This window comes from Alligator sinensis, unplaced genomic scaffold (assembly GCF_000455745.1).
Source record: "Alligator sinensis unplaced genomic scaffold, ASM45574v1 scaffold72_1, whole genome shotgun sequence".
Classification (NCBI taxonomy): domain Eukaryota; kingdom Metazoa; phylum Chordata; order Crocodylia; family Alligatoridae; genus Alligator; species Alligator sinensis.
In genome coordinates, this window is record NW_005842547.1 from 1,007,002 (window position 1) to 1,027,498 (window position 20,497).

Genomic DNA, 20,497 nt, shown 5'->3' on the forward strand with positions numbered 1-20,497 from the left:
ATTCCTGAATGCCCTTGCTGTGCCAAGGAGGTTTCTGAGCACTCTTACCCAGCTTGCTTCTCAGGGACTGTTACCCTTTGGCCCTGGAGGATTGTTCCCTTAAGGTACAACCACCCCTCATGGACTCCCATCTCCTCTACCTTCTGGGCCCTCAGTGCCTCCCCAATTAATCTCCAAAGCTCATTGAAGTTGGTCCTTCTGAAGTCATGGGCTTTAGTCTTCCTGTAAGCCCTTGACACCCTGCATTGGATAGTGAATTCCAGCAGGTGATAATCGCTATTGCCCAGGTAGTCAAAGACCTGCAGTCCCCTCACCAGGTTATCCCCAGTGGCCAGAACCAGGTCCAGCAAGGCAATCAACCTAGTGGGGCTGTGCACCTCCTGGATAAGGTGAAGGTCCTGTAATACAGCCAGGAACCTATGTGAGCAATCAGACCTGGCTGTCTGCTCCTCTCAGCAAATGTCTGCGTAGTTTAGGTCACCCATTACAATAACATTCCTTGACCTAACCACCTCCATAAGCTGACCAGAGAAGTCCTGGTCCAGCTCTTCCCCCTGGTTGGGTGGTCTGTAGTAGACACCCCCTTTCACCATGCCCCCCTTGTAGTTTGACCCACAGTGTCTCCACCCGACCCTCATAGATTTCATAGACAAGTTCTGTTTCCTGACCTCTGATCATGCACGTGGCTCTCCTCTGGACTCTCTCAGGCTTCTCCACATCCTTTTTGAATTGTGGGGCCCAAAACTGGATGCAGTACTCCAGCTGCTCCTCTAATCTGAAGCTAATCCTTGATGTTGTGAGGTGCTCTTTGACATAAAGCGTGACCCCCCCCACCTTTCCTCTCTGTCTTGTCACTTCTATATAGGGTGTATCCCCAAATGCTCACTGCCCAGTCATGGTGGGGTCCCACCAGGTTTCTGTGAGCCCTACTAAGTCTGGATTCTTACTCGCAATCAGGAGGCACAGTTCCTCCTGCTTGTTCCCCATACTACGAGCATTAGTGTAGAGGCACTTGAGGTCCCTTGAGGGTACACACGCCTCCCCCCAACTCACAGGACAGTTGAGGCCCCCTACTCCCAGGACATTGTTGCTTACCTGGGCATTCCTTTCTCTTGTCACCCTGCATGCTGGTGAAGCAGCCTCTCCACTCAGAGAGGCCCCTTCCCCCAGCAAAGCTAGTTTAATGCCCACCATTATCTCCTTTGCGCCCTAGGCCTCAAAGGGATTCTTTAGCCACCCATTAATTAGTTTACTGACTGGTAACTTACATTTGGCACCTTGTTCCTTGCATAAACAGTTAAATCTTTTTCTCCTGTTTCTATGCCATTCTCTCACCATTCACCGTTTCACATACACTCATTCAAAAAGGGCATACAGAGTTCATTCACTTATGTCAAGCAAAAGAATATAAAATGGAGTGTTCAAGCTACTTACAGGACAAGACTAACATGGTTACATTTCACTACTATTACACTCTATGTTAACAACAGCTACATCAGTTCAGTTCCTGCTACACATGACTTCCATCAGTGGGGGCCAACATTTTTGGCAGGGATGCATCCTCCCTGAGTGCCACTCTAATCCCTTTCCCTTACTCAGTCTGGTGTTCACCTTTTCGCTCCCAGCACCATACTCCCTGACCAAGTTGCTGCTCTGCTTTCTGCTTCCTACCCTGTGCTTCCCTCCTCATTTCCTGATCTGCTTTCCACTGCCTGCCCTGTCTATCACTGTCCTGCCTGTCCTCTCTCCAGTCTGACACATGCCCCACACAGAGGCTGCACATGCCACAAGTTGACCACCTGTGACCTACATGTTGAGTGGCATGTGAAAAAATGTAGAAGAACCACACAAGGGATTACCCTTCACAAACCCACAAACTCTCCTAATAGCATAACACTTATAATCCATTAATTTCCCTCATTTTATTTGTCCCACCAACACCAAACGTACAGAATAGGTTTGACTTAGGAAGGACATGTACATAAAATTTGGCTGGAGGGTGTGGTATTAAATCTCAGGATATCCAAGGACACTGGGAAGAGTGAATGGGTAGATGTAGTGTGCAGAGATATATGGAAAACTTCTTTCTTTGATACACATGTACACAGCACAAAATAAAATGTAGCCAACTAAGGCTAAATATTTACCTTGTTGATACTTGATACTCCTGGCTACCTATTTAAGCATTTCCCCACTTCAGTCCATAATAATTGATTTTTGGTACATAAGATGATACCTCCTTAAATATTAGTCACCTTTAAATAATGTCAGCTTCATGTCCAAGCTACAAAATTGTCCCAGAATGTCATTATGCAAGTATATGCTAATTTATGCCTATGTCGATCTTAATTGCACTTGTCAAAAAAGAATAATCAATCCACAAACTGCAATTTAAAGTATCATTAAACATGGTGGAGAACTGAGATAAATGTTTTGACATTTGTGCTTATAGTCAGTGCTAAAGCTATTTTTGGAATTTTGTACCAGTTCTAGTTAGGGTTCAGTTTCAGAATTTTTTTTTAATTCCTACATAAAATAAAACAGGGGAAAAGACTACGTTTAATGAATAATAACTTCATTTCAGAACAGTTGTACAAAAGCAATATTTTGAACAGATTCTGAGGGGTTTTAAGCAATATAATCTGAAATTCATCAGGAGTAAGTTATTTCTTAGGAATAAATCCTCTTATCACTGAGAGACAACCAACCAAGGAAAATTGTTCTCTTGAAGACCTAGATTAATTTGTCCTGCAGAGCTACTAAAATGTTGGGGCATTTTGCTATAAGTATTTAAGCAGTAAATATATTCCTCCTTTTAATTTGTCATTTATTTTCTTTTCAGCTCCTTGTGGCTATAATGTAACCTCTCAGAATGGTACAGTTTATTCCCCAGGATTTCCAGATGAATATCCAAATTCAAAGGACTGTACATGGCTTATTTCTGTGCCTCAGGGTCATGGAATTTATATCAACTTCACCTTACTCCAAACTGAACCAGTGAATGACTATATAGCAGTTTGGTATGTGACCTTTTAACGCAAATGATTGGTTTCTGTTTGATTTAACTTTGACTCTATGTCTATTCCTATGAGTTGGTATTGTTACATACAGAGCAATATCAGTTCCAGAGAAATAGCATGATTAAGAGTAAATTTAACAAGAGATAGAATATAGGTGAACAGTAAATGCATAGAACAAGTTCAACATAACTAATTTTATTGACATAATCTTATCTATAAGACTTGCTTTTTAAAAAATATCTATATACTTAAGCCCAGTTAGCAAAAGCTTGTATATGAACTCCAATTTGAATTGTAGAAAGTTAGAAAAAAACAAAGGTTCTATTAAGCAGCAGTGTTTTGCTTAGAATAGGTTGAGAAATGCCACCCAGCTTACTGTACCTTTAAATGGTGGTATTTTCTATGTGAGGCAGTTCTGGTAAAACAGATGAGATAGTCTGTGTATGTTTAATTGAGTTACCTATATGTACACTATTATATACAATGCTAAATCTGTTGCTATAATGATCAGTGCAAATCTAAAATATATCACATTATATCCTCTTTGAAAATTTAAATTTAAATTTAAAGAGCAAGATAGTGCTTAGGCAAATGATCTTCTCCCATAGAAAATTATTTATTAACCCAAATGCAAAATCCTAGAAATGCCTCCATTTTTAAACCTGTCTGTTTGGATATATATATTGACATTTAAATGTACATGTTTTTGAAGAGAAGTCTTTTAGAGGATCAAAATACACAGTGTACCTACCAAGTGTGATTGCCTGTAACCAGAGAGTAAATTCCTCTTCACAGATAGTACATAAACAATTAAAAGTATTAGAAAGGTCTAAAAAAATTGTATGGCTTATGAAGGAAAACCTTTACATTTCCATCCTTATTGAACAGGTCCTTTTCCCCTTGGCTCCATAGAGACCTGTTTCTACAGAGACATGCCACCCTATATTGTATCATTGAAAACACTGAAGGCACTGTTGTCTTCAGCTAGGATAGACTGTTAGTGGAACTGTGATAATGTTGTTAAAATATACCATATTTGAAAGTATATATTGAAATACAAAAGTAATATTTTATATTATATTACATTATACATGAGAAAACTTTATATGAATACATATGATCAAGTTTAAAACAACCTGGTTAGTATAGTGATCACTGGGTTCAATCAACAGAGGTATATGTAAATTAGAAGAGCAACACACTTTAATTTGTGGAGCATTATGCAGTATCTGAAGACTCTTTGTCTTTCTTGCTAAGTGAGTAACTAGGTAGTTAGCTTTTAAGTAAGGAACCACCTCTTGCTTAGCAACTCTTCTAAATTAGGGAGCATCTTTAAATTATAACTGTCACTACATTCATACTAAGACCATGTGCAGGACAGTAACTGACAGGTAAGTCCAACTGCTTAGGAATAGTAGTTCCCCATATGCATTGTCTAAATATTATAAAATAAAACAATAACATATGCTATACACATACATATATACATGTATGTATGTATGTATGTATATATGCATGCATGAATATATATATTCCCATATCTTGCAGACCTGTAGTAACATTGTTTTTACCTTTTAAGATTAAACCATTAATTAAAATGCAGAGGTCACATTGAATATACATTACTTTGAAAATGATACTGTAATTCACTGGTAAGAGAAATAAAAGGGAAAATCTCAGCACCCTGTTACTGTTAATTATTAGTTTATTTTTGTCACTAATGCCAGAGAGGAAATACATGCTCCCATTAGAGGATAAAATAAGTATTTCAGTGGTATAGTGGTAAGTGCAGGAAACTCACTTTGCAAATGATAGTTCTATACATAAAATCTTTTCGATACTTGTATATCTTTAAGTAGTTTGTGGCTATATTGAATGACCTGATTATGATCAGAAAGCTTACTTTATAAGTTTGAAATAGAAAAGAAATAAATTAATTTATTGGCTTTTCATGTGTGAGAAGTAGGACTGAACTCATCACAGACTGAAGTGAGGAAATATCCTTTTGATCTAAAGAGAGCAGAAGGTCAGAAGCTAAGTGATTGCTGGAAATCTTTGCTTAATCTCTAGTGTACTAAAGTACATATCACAAAAGCTTAATTCATCATAGATTCAGTAGTTCTAGCATACAACAGTTTCACAAAAATAGACTTACACAGCTTGGAAATTCTTCAGTGATAGCAATTAGCTGCTTTTATTTTGGAATAGTGTTTTATCTGAAATGTGTTTATATGATGATATTCAAAGTGAAATTAGCTGCATATGAGTATGTCTCTATGAGCACCTCTTTTGCTGTTGTGAAGTAAAGACCTCTTATTCTTCTTTCTTAACACAAATCCACAATGAATAGAATGAATTAAAATTATGTCATCCTACACATGCTTACTCCTTTGACTTCAGTAGAACTATTTACATGGGTAACTAGTTTGGCACAAAAACATTTTTTAAAAATTGTAAAAATGCCCTTAATAATAAAAGTTACTGGGAATAAAGGAGACTGAAATAATTTCCCTGATTTACTTAAAGGTTCATATTTTACTGAAATACAAAAGACTTATATAAAAGACATTCAGAAACATGATGGGTGTAGAAAGGCCCAGCTGCTCTAAAAGAAGCCAGCAAATAACCTGCCTGAACTAATATAAAATCTGCTATACAATTTCCCTAACCTTCTCTACAAAGATCAGGCTTTGACGTTAGAAAGAATGTTCAACATTGCCTTCATAGTCTTGAATATAAATGAAGTAACCTCAAGTACAATAGTTAGAATTAACCTGCTTTCTCAAAGATTTAGTCTGCTGTCAGGAGAAAATAGATTGCTAATTTAACCTTAATTGTAGGTTTTCACTGACTGATTTCTTTACTTTGGTCCCTAGGGATGGTCCTGACCAGAATTCACCTCAGCTGGGAGTTTTCAGTGGCAATACAGCTCTTGAAACAGCTTACAGCTCAACCAACCAGGCCCTTCTCAAATTTCATAGTGACTTTTCAACTGGAGGATTCTTTGTCCTCAATTTTCATGGTCAGTTTGTTCAATATTCTATAGTTTACTTTTCTTCTGGGAATCAAAGTATATGTATGTTCTTTCTTTCTTTCTTTTTCAGTTATTCCTTAACTACTTGTGCCCTTGCTGATCTTAAGATAAATGTATTAGTTTTTATGGCCTGCTATTTTAATTGAACATTACAGATTTTCATGATCATTTTGTCAAATCTGTAGTGAATTGGTCTCGTATTTTCAGGAAAAAAAATCTCAATAATTATTTTTATTGTTATTATTTTAAGGTCAATTTTGACTTATCTCTTATGAAAGACTTGTCTTATTTATGTGAAACCAGGGCCTCATACAGATATTCAGTTTCTCCTGGGAGAGTTGCTGTTCTCTCAGGAGAAACTATAAGTGTACATATGTTCAGGCTTTTTCTCCCAGAATAAAAATGGCTGCTCCAGAAAAAAAAAATCACCTGGGAATAACCATGGTTAAATCAATCCCAGGAGAATTTCTCCTGAGAGAGTGAATGTCTGTTCATGCTGTGGCTCTCTCAAAAGAGAATATAGTCATCCAGCATCCCCTCCTCCCCCTTTCCAGAAGACAGTATGTCAGTTGCTGGATTATGATGCTCCAGCAGAAGCACAATACATCAGGGATGCCCTATGCACTTCTGCCACATGTGTCTAGACAGACTTAAGGGAGCTTTCAGAGCATGCTGAGATGTGTGCAAAGGAGCCCCCTCTGTCTGCACAGTGTCAGCAATGCAAGCTCCCCACACTTTAGGGCCTCAGCATTCAAATGTCTATATATGCCACACTCGGTAAGTTTTTCCACCAGAAGCACAAACCTAGTCAGAAATAGGATTCTTTTATGCACCTGTTTTCCCCTTCTTTAGCAGCTCTTTGTTTGTGGATTATAGCCCATCTTTTTCCCTGTTCAGTGTCTGCAAAAATACAGTTACAGGCAGTAATTTACATCTGCTATAGAGAGCTGGAGATGAGAACTAATGAACAATATGTTTTGTTTGTTTGTTCTTAACTTCTGTAACTTGGCAAGTGGGGAGGGGATTTGGAAGATGCAGGGAGCATCTGTGTTCTTAACCAAGCCTGGTTTCTGTGGAAGAAGAGAGATTTATACAATATGTGCTCTCTTGTTCCATACTGACATCACATCTTCATTTTGGAGCTAATACATCTTTGGTTATGAGAGACAATCAAGTAGTAAATGGTTAGTAGAAATAAAAACAAAGTACATGTCCAGACTTGAAAACATGCTAGTAATTGTAGTAGTATTAACTTTTCCAATGGAACTGCACAACAAGAAACGTTGGTTAGCAGACATATGTCTAGGATTTAACCTAGAATTCACCTAAAATATAAGAGATTACACAAACCTCAACAAATCTGAAGATCTGGAGAGGAAGCCATGACAAACAACCAAGCATATAAACAAACAAACAAATTCTACACTTATTTGACTTTGTTTTCTGTTAGAGTTAAATATCTATTAAGTCAGATTGATTCTTAGCTTATGTCTAACCCTTCCTTTGGGATTACCTCAGGAAAACCGCTGAAATCCACATACTAGGCTGCATGACCATATTGTTGTCACTTTGAATGCATGCCAACAAACCTACCTGAGATAAGGCTTGCACATGTGTTCATGGTTACGTTAAACCATCTTACATTTCTTTATTTCCAGGCTTTGGTGTGCACTGAACAAAATTGAATCAGTAGGGGAGTGTATAAACTTCCTCTTAGTTACTCAAGGTTCATTTAAACTACAGATGGATTTGATTATTTAATTTGTATTGTATGTATATGTTTATATCCATAACAAGTATTTTAAACATTGCTTTATAAATGCCAATAATGCTTCAGTTACCATGTTTAATTTTGAAAATTAGATCCCAAATCCACAATTGTCTGTCTCAAAGTCAGTGTACCACTATATGGCCCCAGGCACACATTAATTTAATGATGCCTTGGGATCTGATCCTTGATCCCAGCATTTGCACCTTGTGCCATGCCACATATGCATGATTTTTGGATTCAAATGATACCTTTTTCTACCTGCCAGTAAATTGAAGCCCAGGTTCAGGATCCCAGGTTCCACCTGCACAGGTAAGTTAAAAGCTGAGCAGTGGAAGCCCTGCTGGAAGCTGTAAGTAAGTGCCACAGGGAGGGGAGACAGTTGGCTCTTCCCACATGGCAACTGCAGAGCTGCAGCCCAAAGCATCATGTGTAGGACTGAAAGTGAGCAGTTTTGAACTTTCCTTGAGGGGGGAGGCTGATTTGGCACATTGACTGTCTTTCTCCACAGCTTCTATCAGAGCAATGCAGGAGAGGCTCCTGTGTGGGGAGCGGGGGAGGAGGGGGTGTCAGCTCCTCCAGGAACCTTTCAACCGGCTTGCCCGGCAGCCAATTTGCAGCATCAGGACCAGAGCTGTCATGACTCTGACCTCAGTATCAGTGGTGAGGCTGACAGTTAGCTGATGAGGGCATGTTGCATGTTCCATTTATGATGCCGTACAAACTAGCCACAAAGATGTTTCACATTTTTTGTAGAATATTTACCACTTTATGGCACCAAAAATTGGTTGAACATGTGGCATCGTTCCTATTTATGACATGATTAATGCATTAAGCATGCCATAAATATAACCCTGTGCCAAGGGCCTATGGTAGCACAGATGTCTATGTACAGACAATTGTATGATTATGGACCTATTGAATAATTGGAACTATTTCAATATATTAAATCTTATCAGTATTTAATGGTATGTATTGGTACTTACATTTTATTTTGTAGCATATCAACTTAAGAAGTGCCAGCCTCCTCCAATAGTTCCACATGCTGATTTATTTACAGAAGACGAGGATTTTGAAATAGGTCAGAGCAACTTCTTATTTTTTCATGCACAGGAGCTTTGTTCATTCTTTATTTAAAATATAGTTAAACTACTACAACAGCTCATCCTTATTCTGACTATTTTTCTGTGGCATCCTCATGCTGGTAGTTTTCTTTTTTACTTGAGCCAAATATGCCAGTTTAATGGGAACATCTTTCTTTGCTTTGCTTCTCCATCTTCCCAGCAGAGTATAAGATAATTTTTTGTTTATCTATTTTTAATATTAACTTCCCTATTAATTACTACATTCTTTTTTCTTTTCTTCTATAAAAATGCATTTGAAAGGAAGTAGCATAATTATCAGATGATAAAAGATAATGTAAAATACAGAAGTATTCAGGAAAGTCTTTGTTACTGAAACTTTTTAGGAGACTTTGCCAAATACAAGTGCCATCCTGGTTTCACTTTGGTTGGAAATGACATATTGACCTGCAAACTGAATGCACAATTGCAGTTTGAGGGCTCACCCCCTTTCTGTGAAGGTAAGTTTATCTCTGTAGTTACATATTTAAATTACCTTGAGCATTCTTTTTTTTTTCTCTTTCTTTATGTAAAACAACATCATGTTTTGGGATCATCTTATTTTTTATTGGCTTTCCATCATGGTTTAATGAAAAAAAAATATTTCCAGGTATTTCCTGATCTACAAATGAAATTTCAACCTTCTCATACTTTAGTTCCTAAAGTCAGGCACATAAGTCAATATTAAGGAATCCAAATGGAACTGGGCTTATTTTCAAAAGTGTTCGGTATCTATCTCTTTCTTATTGTATGTGTCTGCACTCACTAAATGTAATTATTGTATCATTAAAATAACCAAAAATGTTTAATCCTAAAAGGGAAAAAATCCTTTGTTCTCATGTATTCATTTAAGTACATGTTTAAATTAAACATTCATAGCAAAACAAAAAAAGAACTGTTTATCATTGGATTTGTATAAAATATTTTCCATCAGTAACTGAATTCTGTCTGCTTACCAACAAGCCTGTCCATACTAATTTAAGCATAACAACAACAACAGTATAAAACTGGAACCCTAAGAAATTGGATGGAATTAAAATGCAATGTACACATTTCTAAATATGATGTACCTGACACAAATCTAGAAAAAAGAAGGAAAAGTGACTTATACATACCCATTTTTTGCACACAGGCACATACTTTACCATTTCCCCAAATGCCATAAGACATTTGAAAACATTTAAAAATATGCCTTTATTTATATATATGGTGAGTTTAAGCATTCACAAAGAAACACTGAAAAGCTTCTTACTGATTATTCACATTCCATATAAATGTTTAATGTATTTAAAATTTAAGGATTTAAAAAATGTGCATTGCTTTTATGTAAATAAAGTGTATCCATATGTCCTATCTCTACTTCTATATTCACAGAAAAGCAAATGCAAATATCATTAAAATGTGAGGACCAACCACTTTGATTTCATGGGAGAAACATCTCTAAATTAAATTCTTGAAGATTTTTTAAGACTATGTTTATGCTTATTAAGTATTGTATGACAAAAAGTTACAAAATGCTGAAGCAAAAAAGAATAAGAAAATCTAAACCATAATAGTTAAAATTATTTCCTTGATTTCCACCAGATTTATGAAAAGGGGCTTAAGCACTAAAAATGCTGTCCCTGAAATTTCAAATAAGAACTTTAGTTTGAGGAAACGTGGAGAGAAGTAAAAAATCTAGTCTTTCACAATATATTAGCTGCAGCATTTAATTATGAAAAGATTATCAGAACTCTGTAATTTTAAATTGCACCACTGGAAACCTGTGTGTGCATGTGGTAAACTTACTGTACCCAGAGGTTGTGCCCTGAAGCACACAGGACAGATATAGGTAGTTGTTTCATATGCAGGAAACAGTATTGTTGCCCCCAAATGGCACTTAATGAGGCTAATTAGCTCTGCTGAATGATAGTGCCAATTAGCCCAGACACTCTAGCTTGAACAAAAGTCAAAGAGCAAACCCCCTTGCTGCTCACACAGCTTCCCTCTCTTTATTTTATGTTGCTTAATGCAGCTCAAAGTGTCCTTAGCAAAAGAGAGAATCTCATGCAAAGTGTTTCTGCAATATACAAACCTATGAACCTGGTAGTAGAAAATAGGGACACCTGCTTATTTAAGCTAACAGTTGTGGCTTTGTGAGCAGGGTGAACTTTTCATTGTTGAACGTCTGATGTCTTATATCACTTCTTTTTTTTATAAAAACACCATGAACTAAAGTTTTATGCTGCTTTGCATTTCCATTGAGCTGGTTGGTCATTGCTAGCTTTGCCAGTGAATATGTAGTATTAGCATGGTGAATCTAGCTTAGAGTTTACAATAACAGCAGCATCTTAACTTTTTGCCATTTTGATTAAAGTGTAAATAAAACACAAGTGTCTCCAAAATGAACTGGTGAATTATTGTATACAGAGCTTTTAGAAGCTGATAATGATTAGCCATCTGTTAGACACGGGATGAGCTGATTTCCAACAAGTCTTGTACAAGTTGTAGAATCTAGTGCTTTTCTTTGATCCTAGCAACACCCGTTGTTTCTTTGTAATCCTTTGAGACCCTGTACAAGAACCTCACAGAATATGTAGTTCATCGTTTTCCCCTACAATCTGCATAAATTCAATATTTTCCTTTCTGTCCTCATGTCATTGCATATTGCTTTTCAAAGTTACCTTTAATTATTATGGCTTTTAAAGCATGACTATTTCCATCCTTATTGATTATTATCAGTTTCTCATTAAATTAAGCAAATGAGGCTTGGGGTTTCATTTCTAGATAAAAATATTTGAATAATTAAATGTATAGAGTACTTACTATTGTTCAAGCAATCAAAGCAATCTGTTATAGAGGTAGTTTTTTATATAAGACAGAGAAAGATACATCTGTGAGGACAAAGGCTTGCACTATTGTCTCTAGAATCTTTTGTGCATTTATGAATTTGAGATTAGAGCTTGTTTGGACATTTTTTTTAAATGTTTTTTCTTTTTCATCTTTTCCAGAAAATTCTTACTTGTCAAAACTAAAACTTTTAATCACAACATACCAGTTTCAGTTGAACTTTTTAAAGTATAGATTATCTGGCCCAGGAAAAAAATTCTTGACTAAATAAGGCAGGTAGAGACTGGCTTTGGTTGGCTGGTTAACTGGATGAGATTTTTGTGTTTTGTTTGTTGATTAAAAACAAAGATGAAAAAGGAAATAGCTCAAAAAGTTTCACTAGATTAAAAAAAAAAAGACATTTCCTTCTCAGTTTTACTTAGGATTGCTACTATGGCAAAAGGTCAGCTTAACTGTAATAAAGCCAGAAAGCATTTTAATATTTGGTACTATAAGTGGGAATTGCTTTTGACAACAGTATTACAAAAAATATGAGGAAAGCAATAGGTTTAAAAAAAGTAGGAGGGAATAAGTGAAAATGTAGTGGTGTTATAGTTAAATAGTAAATAGGCATGCCACTACCATTAAAATGCATACTTTTTGAACATTAATTGAAGTAACACTAAATTATTTTGGATTATAACTTGAGACTATAATTTGTTTTCCTTTTTATTTCATCTTCAAAAAAAATATATAGAGCACCATAAATTTAACAACCATTTAGAAGAAAAGATCTTATTTTATTCTGAAATCCTTCCAATCTGAATAAGATAAGCCAAACACATACAAATGAAAAAAGAAGGAAGCAGTCCAGGAGAGAGAAAACACTGTGGATATTGATAATAAAAAGAAGGGATTGCTTGTTCCAATTGATTTACAGGAGGCAGTTGAAGGAAGAGAAAGTCTGTGAGGGTTTAGGACATAAGAATAGAGCAAAGTTTTGAAGAGTAACAAACAAAGCATGATTTAAAAAAAAAAGGACAATGAAATCCCAGTCCAGCTAAATCAGTGTCAATATTCCCATTGATTTCACTTAGGCTATGAGTTCAGTCCTGAAGCCAAGGGTGATGCCAGCCTCTTCCTGATGGGGGCAAGGAGGGAGGCTGAAGTGGGCTAGACAGAAAATTGGGGGGCCTGTGCTATACACTTTTGGCCAAACATACTTATTCTTTTTTTAATAATATCCACTTAAGCATCTGACATAGTAGGTTATTCTCTGCAAAAACTCATGTCTGTCTGGATTAGGAAGTCTCTAAGGTGTCACCCTTACCTAACTTCAGACTGACACAGATACTCATCTCTCTGATAAATATGAAAGGTGAAAGATTTCTCTCTTCAGACAATGTGCTTCCTACATTAAATAGCTGTTTCATGATTTTTTTTTAGTTTTCATAAACAGTTACTGGAAAAAATATCAATATAAAATTTAACTTAACTTACCCATTTTTAACATCAAATGTTCTTTTAAAGACTTTATTTTCTGTATGTCCCATCCATTTCCACTGCTCACATTGCAATGATTACTAGGCAAAGACTATACCAGGTACATCAAAAGGAGATGTGGTCTCTCTGAATCAATAGACTCAACTTCTTTTTTGCCCCCACTTTAAATAACACATAATCCCAGAAGATAATTTAAAAGTCTTGTTTTTACTTACCTTACATGTTAAGGAACATAAATAGAGTTTTCTTGGACAAAACATGAGTGTGAAATATTGCTATCCCAGAAAACCTGGAAATGGTCACTGAGGAATATTAAAAGATAACTTTTGTTAACTTTTTATGTGATCATCCATTTGGATCTTGCTCCAAAATATATGTTCAAATAAGGAGCTTCCAAAGGCCTTGTTACACATTACACATAACACAAATGTTGCTTGGTGTTGGTGCTAGCTCAAGTTTGGAGCTGTCACACATTAGTCCAGCAGGGGCCTGGAGGACTGCAAGGGGCAACCCCCTGCCCCCTCCCGCCCATTGGGTTCCCCCATCTCCCCCACCTATTTACTTGTAGCTGCCTGTGTTATTTGTTTTGGGGAAACTGGCTTGAAAGGGTTAACTTTCGTGTCCAGCTACTGCCACTGGGCTGTTGCTTTTCTCCAGAACAGATAGTGCAGGCAGCCACAGATAAGTGTGGGAGTGGGTGGGAGGCAGTGAGTGGGGATCTGCTGTGCTGGGGAGGGTGGAGGGGCAGTGGACCCAATCTGGGCCAGTGGAGGAGAGGGGCAAGTGGGGTGTTCACACTAATGTGTAGTTTAGAGTGGCTACACATTAGTGTAACATAAATTGGATAATAACATGGATCAGAGATACTCCTAGGCTGGAATGGCAAAACTTTATGTCAGCTAGAGTGCTTACATTTTTCACGTGTTCATGTGTGGACAGTCCAGGGGTTCAAAGATCCAGGAGCTGTCTAAAATGAACATGTAACAAGGCCCTAATTCTGTATTTTCTTGCATGCCACATGCCCCACAAATAAGCTACATACCAAGTTGGAAGGCAGAATGTAGAGAAAAAAACTTTTTTCCTGAGCCCTAGCCTACACTTGTGCCTTATAGTAGTGCCTTTATGCTTCCATTCTTTCTTCATCAGAATCAAAGCATGGAAATCAGCTTCCCTAATTAAGACAGACAGCGAAATTTTGGAGCTGATTTTTGTGGAAAAGGTTCATGTGGTATATAAGTAAATACAGTATAATCTCATAAATCCAGATCTTGAAAATCCAGAATTCTTGAAAATCCATCACTTTTTAAGCTTCCCCCTCTGCTCCTCTGGATGGGGATGGGGAAGCTTGTATGTGGCGGCTTCTGCTGCCATTCACCCCCCAGCGTCACCGCTCTGCATGCAGCCACTTCTCCAGGACTGACTGCAGCTCCTCCCTGCCCCCTGCCCCTGGACACAGCGAGGGAAGCTTGTATGCAGCGGATGCTAATTCCATCCACCACCCCACTCCATGTGCGACTGCTGCTCCAGGACCAGCCACCGCTATCCCCCTCCCCCTGCTCCACGACCAGCCGCCACTCCGGTTTCTAAAAAAGGGAATTTTCACATTTCCGACAGGTGCTCAGTCCCAAGCATGCCGGAGTTATGAGGTTATACTATATAGTACATCTGTGATTGACTGTCTAGACTATAAAAGAATTTACAGCACCAGAGTAGTAAATTCAGGATCTTAAAGCAATGCTACTTTTGAAGAGCATCTAGCATATCTGCTTGTTGCAATTTTAGTGCAGAATTTCAGTGTGTGTAATCAGAATTAATGTCTATAACATCAGTATGCACTCAGGAACAGCACATGAAGGAACTAAACCAACGATCCATAAGGATAACTTCTTTCTGTTGCTCATTCTGTTTTTTTTAATCAATTTTAGTATAGGTTTTATTAGTTTAACTGCTGCTCTTAGCTTCTAGTTTCCATTTATGGATATATTACTACATTCATAATAATCTTCCTCATTTCTTGATAAAAAAAGAAGTCAATTAACATATGTAAATAAAACTCATATCTAGTAGACTGATGTTCTACTTAATGGGAATGCTTCTAGGTCTAACATAAGACCTGATTTTTTTCTGGTACATTAAAAAAACCCAACACCTAGCACAACTTCCTTTCTTGGTGCTTCTTCTGGTAAGTGATTCAGTCATCCCTTTTCTTCATTATCACTACTCTTTGTTTTGACATGCCACTTTTCACTTTGGTGTACACTGTCTCAAATCTAATGATATAGATATAGATATATATATTCTGAAACAATGTATTATCATTGCTTGTTAATGAGTAGGTTTTTATAGTTGAAGATCAGTTGAATTCAACTTTCTAATAATTTCTTAGCACACCTGCATGTGTTGTACAAGAGTGTTTGACAGATGAACAAAAAACAGTACTCAGAAAAAGCTAGATGGAAAGGAACAGAAGGAAAATATATGGAGGAGAGGAGAGCCATAACTAAAGAAGAGAAAGAAGCAAAGCCATACTGTAAAAACTATTTCTTTTTCCCTGTAGGATCTGGATATCTTTAATAAGGTTTACACTAGCTCCCTGACATGCACAATACCTATCTTGTGTACAGCGGAGTTGGGCAATATGTTAACATCTCTAGGGCACTCTAAATTATGGTGATAATTACAACATAAATACTTGGATATATTGGAAGTACACTATTCAGTCCCTCACCCTTCATAGAGACCCTCAATGTAACTACATCTCTGGAGGAGCATACTAATTTTAAAAGATTATACTCAAGATGAGATATTATACTGAACAGGAAAAATGGAATTGTGTAGTGTTCCTTATAACCCTGTTGTGTCTTAACATAATTAGTATAGCACTATAGTGGTTATTCCTATTAATCAAGAATATTTATTTATTAAATAATATTGTACTATAGATATGACATTTTATAAAATAACCTTATTTCTTGAAAGCTAACTGAAAATTCAGCTAAAAAGCCACAACATTAAGGTTAAGTTTACACAAAGACTGAATATGGATTGACTGAACTGTGAACAGGTGAAGTAATGTCTAGAAAATCGGGCATGTCTACACGACACTCTTTAATGCACAATAGACTAATCTACTGCACAGTAATGCGTCACTCTCTACACATGCGTGGCATTTACTGTGCAGTAAATTAGTCTACTGTGCAGCTAGCTAGTGCCCTTACCTCCCCTGTCCTGGGAGCCGATCAGCACAGGGACAGGGTCACTCTGTTTTCCCCTGAGCCAAGAGCCATGCAGTGCTGGGACTGGGGAGCTCTTTGCTTCCCTGCTCAGCCAGGGGCTTGCTGGCATCAGTCCCACAAATTGAGACAAGTTGAGGATTCTCCACCTGGCAGGGGGCTGGCCAGGACCTGTCCTATTCCTGGGGCAGCTGACAGTGAGCCCCCAGCTGGGTGGGAATTCCCTGCCCAGCAGGGGGCTTGCCAGCAGTGGCCTTAATAGTGGGACAGCTTTTGGTGAGCCCCCAGCTGGGTGGGGAATCCCTGTCTAACAGGGAGCTGGCTGGCAGCTGCCCTGGAAGCAGGACAACTCCTGGTGAGCCTCCTGTTGGTGAGCGCTGCTGGGAATGGGGCTCACTGGCAGCTCTGTCTCCCAATGTGCATGGGGCCAGGAGAGCTTTGCTGGCTTCAGTGGCAGCTGTCTCCCAGCCCTGTGCTCATCAGGACCCTTCCTGATGTGCACAGAGCCAGGAGACAGCTGCCAGCAGAGCTCTCCTGGCACCATGCACATGGGGACCTGCCCCTGTGCCCCCTGCCAACTCCTGGACTAGCAACCTGGGGGAGCCTGGAGCTCACCCTGGTTCATGCAGGGGGGCAGAGCAGAGCAGTAGCAGCCCTGCACATGTAAATGTGCCAACTGTGTATGAAGTCATTGAAGAGACTATCAGGTCGGTAACCAAGTGCTACCAGGACTGTTTTTTGATATAAATGATGAAATTATCCAAAAGCTGTCAGGAAAGAAAGGAGGACAATCCATCACAAACTTCATGAAAATCCAAATCCACATGTCCATTTGCAGTATTACAGAGAGATTTATTAAGACAGAGTTGGGTGGCCAAGCCCATTAAATGTAAGACAATTGGCAAAATGCCAAACAGATAAACTGCAACAGCATGCTGAGGAGACTACCACATACCAGTTTTATGTGAGGATTAATGCTTTGTGTGGCCCTTATAAAATACAACTATCAGTAAAGGGCAGGTGAGAGCCCTTCAAAAACTTATTGAATACTCAGTCTAATGTTCCTGGTTAGTGCTGTTTGATGTACCACAAATATACTTGGATATGTTAGACAATATACTAACAATATACTTAGATGTTCAACTATATACTTGCTCTGGGAGATATTGTTTAGATGTTGAAAACTAGCAAAGCTCCAGGTCCTGATGACATTCCAGCAAAAGTCTGCAACTTAAGCCATAGCCCTGATTAAAAATCTGCACAAGGATGTTGCCAACAATCAATTTGTCTTGATGTTAAGATTCTGTAGTTCTGGAAAACTATTCACTTGTAAAAGGGTGTGAGGAAAATTAATACTCAGCTGTTCAACAGATTGGTCTGTGCAGATGACTACAAATTAGAGCAACATTTGATCTGGTTATGTCACTACTGACTGGTAGCCTCACAATAGATACAGGGAGTTTTTTGCTGAAAGCTAGTTTAAGTAGGACTATGGTCATTAGGGCTGTCTGAATTGGCAGCGATATGATCTGGCTTCAGATCCGGCTACTTCTGATCTGGAGCTTCAGACCGGGTTTCGACCTCAGTCCGGCTGAAGCGGCTCCAAAACTTCGGAGCCACCTCAGAGATCCGATCATAGGGTATAATGGGGGAATCAATGAAAGATCTATAACTCTGTTGTTTTTTGTATCATTTGGATGAAACATGCAGGGATGGTAGCCTCCACTAAGAGCATGAAGCTTGCCAAGTTTCAAGAAGATCGGTATGGGGGTTTGGCAGGAACTGTACCCCAAATTCTTGAAAGCCAAACTCATGTCACAGCTGTATATTACACCACAGGGTGCTAAAAACTTCATGAATGGTAGCTCTTACTGAGCCCACAAAACCTGCCAAGTTTCAAGAAGATCAGTACATAGTTTTGTGGGGAACTGCACCCCAAATTCCTGAAAGCAAAACTCCTGTCATGTCTATGTGCTACAACACAGGAGGGTCAAAGCTTCAGGGGTGGTAGCTCTGGCTGAGGCCACAAAGCCTGCCAAGTTTCAAGAGGATCAGTGCAGGGGTTGGGGGGGAACTGCACCCCAAATTCCTGAAAGCAAAACTCCTGTCATGTCTATGTGCTACAACACAGGAGGGTCAAAGCTTCAGGGGTGGTAGCTCTGGCTGAGGCCACAAAGCCTGCCAGCTGTGTGTGTGGGTCCTAGAGCAGGACTGATTGAGTGCTGGGCCCTGCCAGGCCACAAAGCCTTCCAGCTGTGTGTGTCTCGCTGGGGAGTCTGTCATTTGGGGCCCTGCACTCCAAGCTGCTGACAGGCAAAACTTGTGATGTGGGTGGGTGGCACTATGTGTGTGTTAAGGTGCACCCTTCCTGGTGCTGGGGCCTCTGCACAACATGGCAGTCCTCCTCCCCTACAGCCTCACACCTGGCCCTCCACTTTACGTGACAACAGGTGCAATAACTTAGCTGGCTCAACACCAGTAGCATCAGCAGCGGCATCAAAAGTACCCAAAGGGAACTGTCACAGAGCCTGTCATTTTATAAAGGAATTGACAGCTAGAAATAAAGATGTTGCATTGTGCTTGACATATGATGTTATTCATGGTGTGTGATGGCTTATCTTGTGTTTTTATGTCTATATGTATGAAAAAAAGGAGTACTTAAAAAAATGTATCTTTAGAAGCTTTAGGGTTGAAAACCCCTTCGTCAGGCTGAGGAAGTACTTGCAGTTGGTCCTGGATGGAAGGAATAGTAAAGAAGCCAGAGGCTGGCCTGGCCCGCAATGCAGGCAAGAAAGCCAGTCAGTGAAAATGGAAGTGGAGGCATCAGAGGGGGAGGGACAGGCTGGGGTGGGGGGTAGGGGGAAAGGGGGATGTAGCAATACAGGTAAAAGTGCAGAGGTGCCTGGGGTGTCAGATGTCTGGCAGGTCGCAGTGTGCCAGAACTCCACTGTGTATATTGAGTCCATGAGTTACTGTACCTACTACCTAGGAGGCTGATGAAGTGCAGTGCAGAGGCCCTGCTCTGAAAAGTGGTTTGTACATTCAAACAAGCACCTAACCTCATCACCAGAACTGAAGCCAACTTCCTACAGCTCAAAACACAAAACCTGCCAACTATCTCCAGTACCCACAAACTGCACACCAGAATCTATGAAAGACAGCAAAACCCAACTACCTGTGGGGGCACATTCCTCACCAAAAAAACACTCTGCCTCTAGTCTTTCAGGCCTGATCCTGAGAGGGAAGAAATTACAATGCAAACCACTTTTCAGAGCAAACCACTTTTTCAGAGCAAACCACTTTACCTTTCCTTCTTTCAGTGATTTGAAATGGATGAAGATGTTTTCTCGTCTTCTTTCCTCAGTTTTTCTTAGAAAGCTGGGGTTTTTGTTTTCTCTGGATCCTATTGGCTAGGACTCTCAGAATTCCTTCTCTAGTTGCAGCAGGGTCATGCTAGTAAAGTATCCTTGCCTCCTAGGGATACTGTTTCATGCAGCTACTTTCTGTTCCTTAATCTGCAGTTGCAGTATGAGAGAAAGAAGTGATACATAAGGTAACCATTTATCAATAAATCTGTTTGCCATGGACTCTTCTTCTCCACCCCACATTTCACTGTCTTCCTTTCTTCGTGATTTGCTACAGTCTTCTGTGCTGCTTTCTTTCTCTGTGGCTCTGGAAGTTTATGTGACTGAACAGAGTAGGAGTTCAGAAATAATCTTTGCAACAGATGTCTATATCAGATACCATAATGGTGTCTGTCCTTCAATCTACTATTGTAGGATGAAAGAAGAAGAGACTACAAGTAGGAGATTTACTAGTAAGATACTTCAGATGCTTTTTGGTTTCTTTATCAGAATAGATTTTAAATTATGTATTTCTTATATGGAAGTATAAACAGCCAAGCCTTGTGAAATATCACCCTGAGTTTAGTATAAAAAATGCAATACATAAATCATCCCTCTGCACCTCCTGGAAATACACCAGCAAGGACTATTTTTATTATTTTTCCC

At 38.9% G+C, this 20,497-nt stretch overlaps 1 protein-coding gene across 1 annotated transcript in view; it reads left to right on the forward strand.

Moving 5' to 3' along the window:
- LOC102386534 (CUB and sushi domain-containing protein 1) overlaps positions 1–20,497 on the forward strand; it is a 796,348-nt gene that overhangs the window by 743,896 nt on the left and 31,955 nt on the right. Inside the window, exons 39-42 of the mRNA XM_006032113.1 lie at positions 2,843–3,020; positions 5,897–6,042; positions 8,823–8,903; positions 9,291–9,404. Coding sequence (XP_006032175.1) covers positions 2,843–3,020; positions 5,897–6,042; positions 8,823–8,903; positions 9,291–9,404 — 519 coding nt within the window. The remainder of the gene's footprint in view (positions 1–2,842; positions 3,021–5,896; positions 6,043–8,822; positions 8,904–9,290; positions 9,405–20,497) is intronic.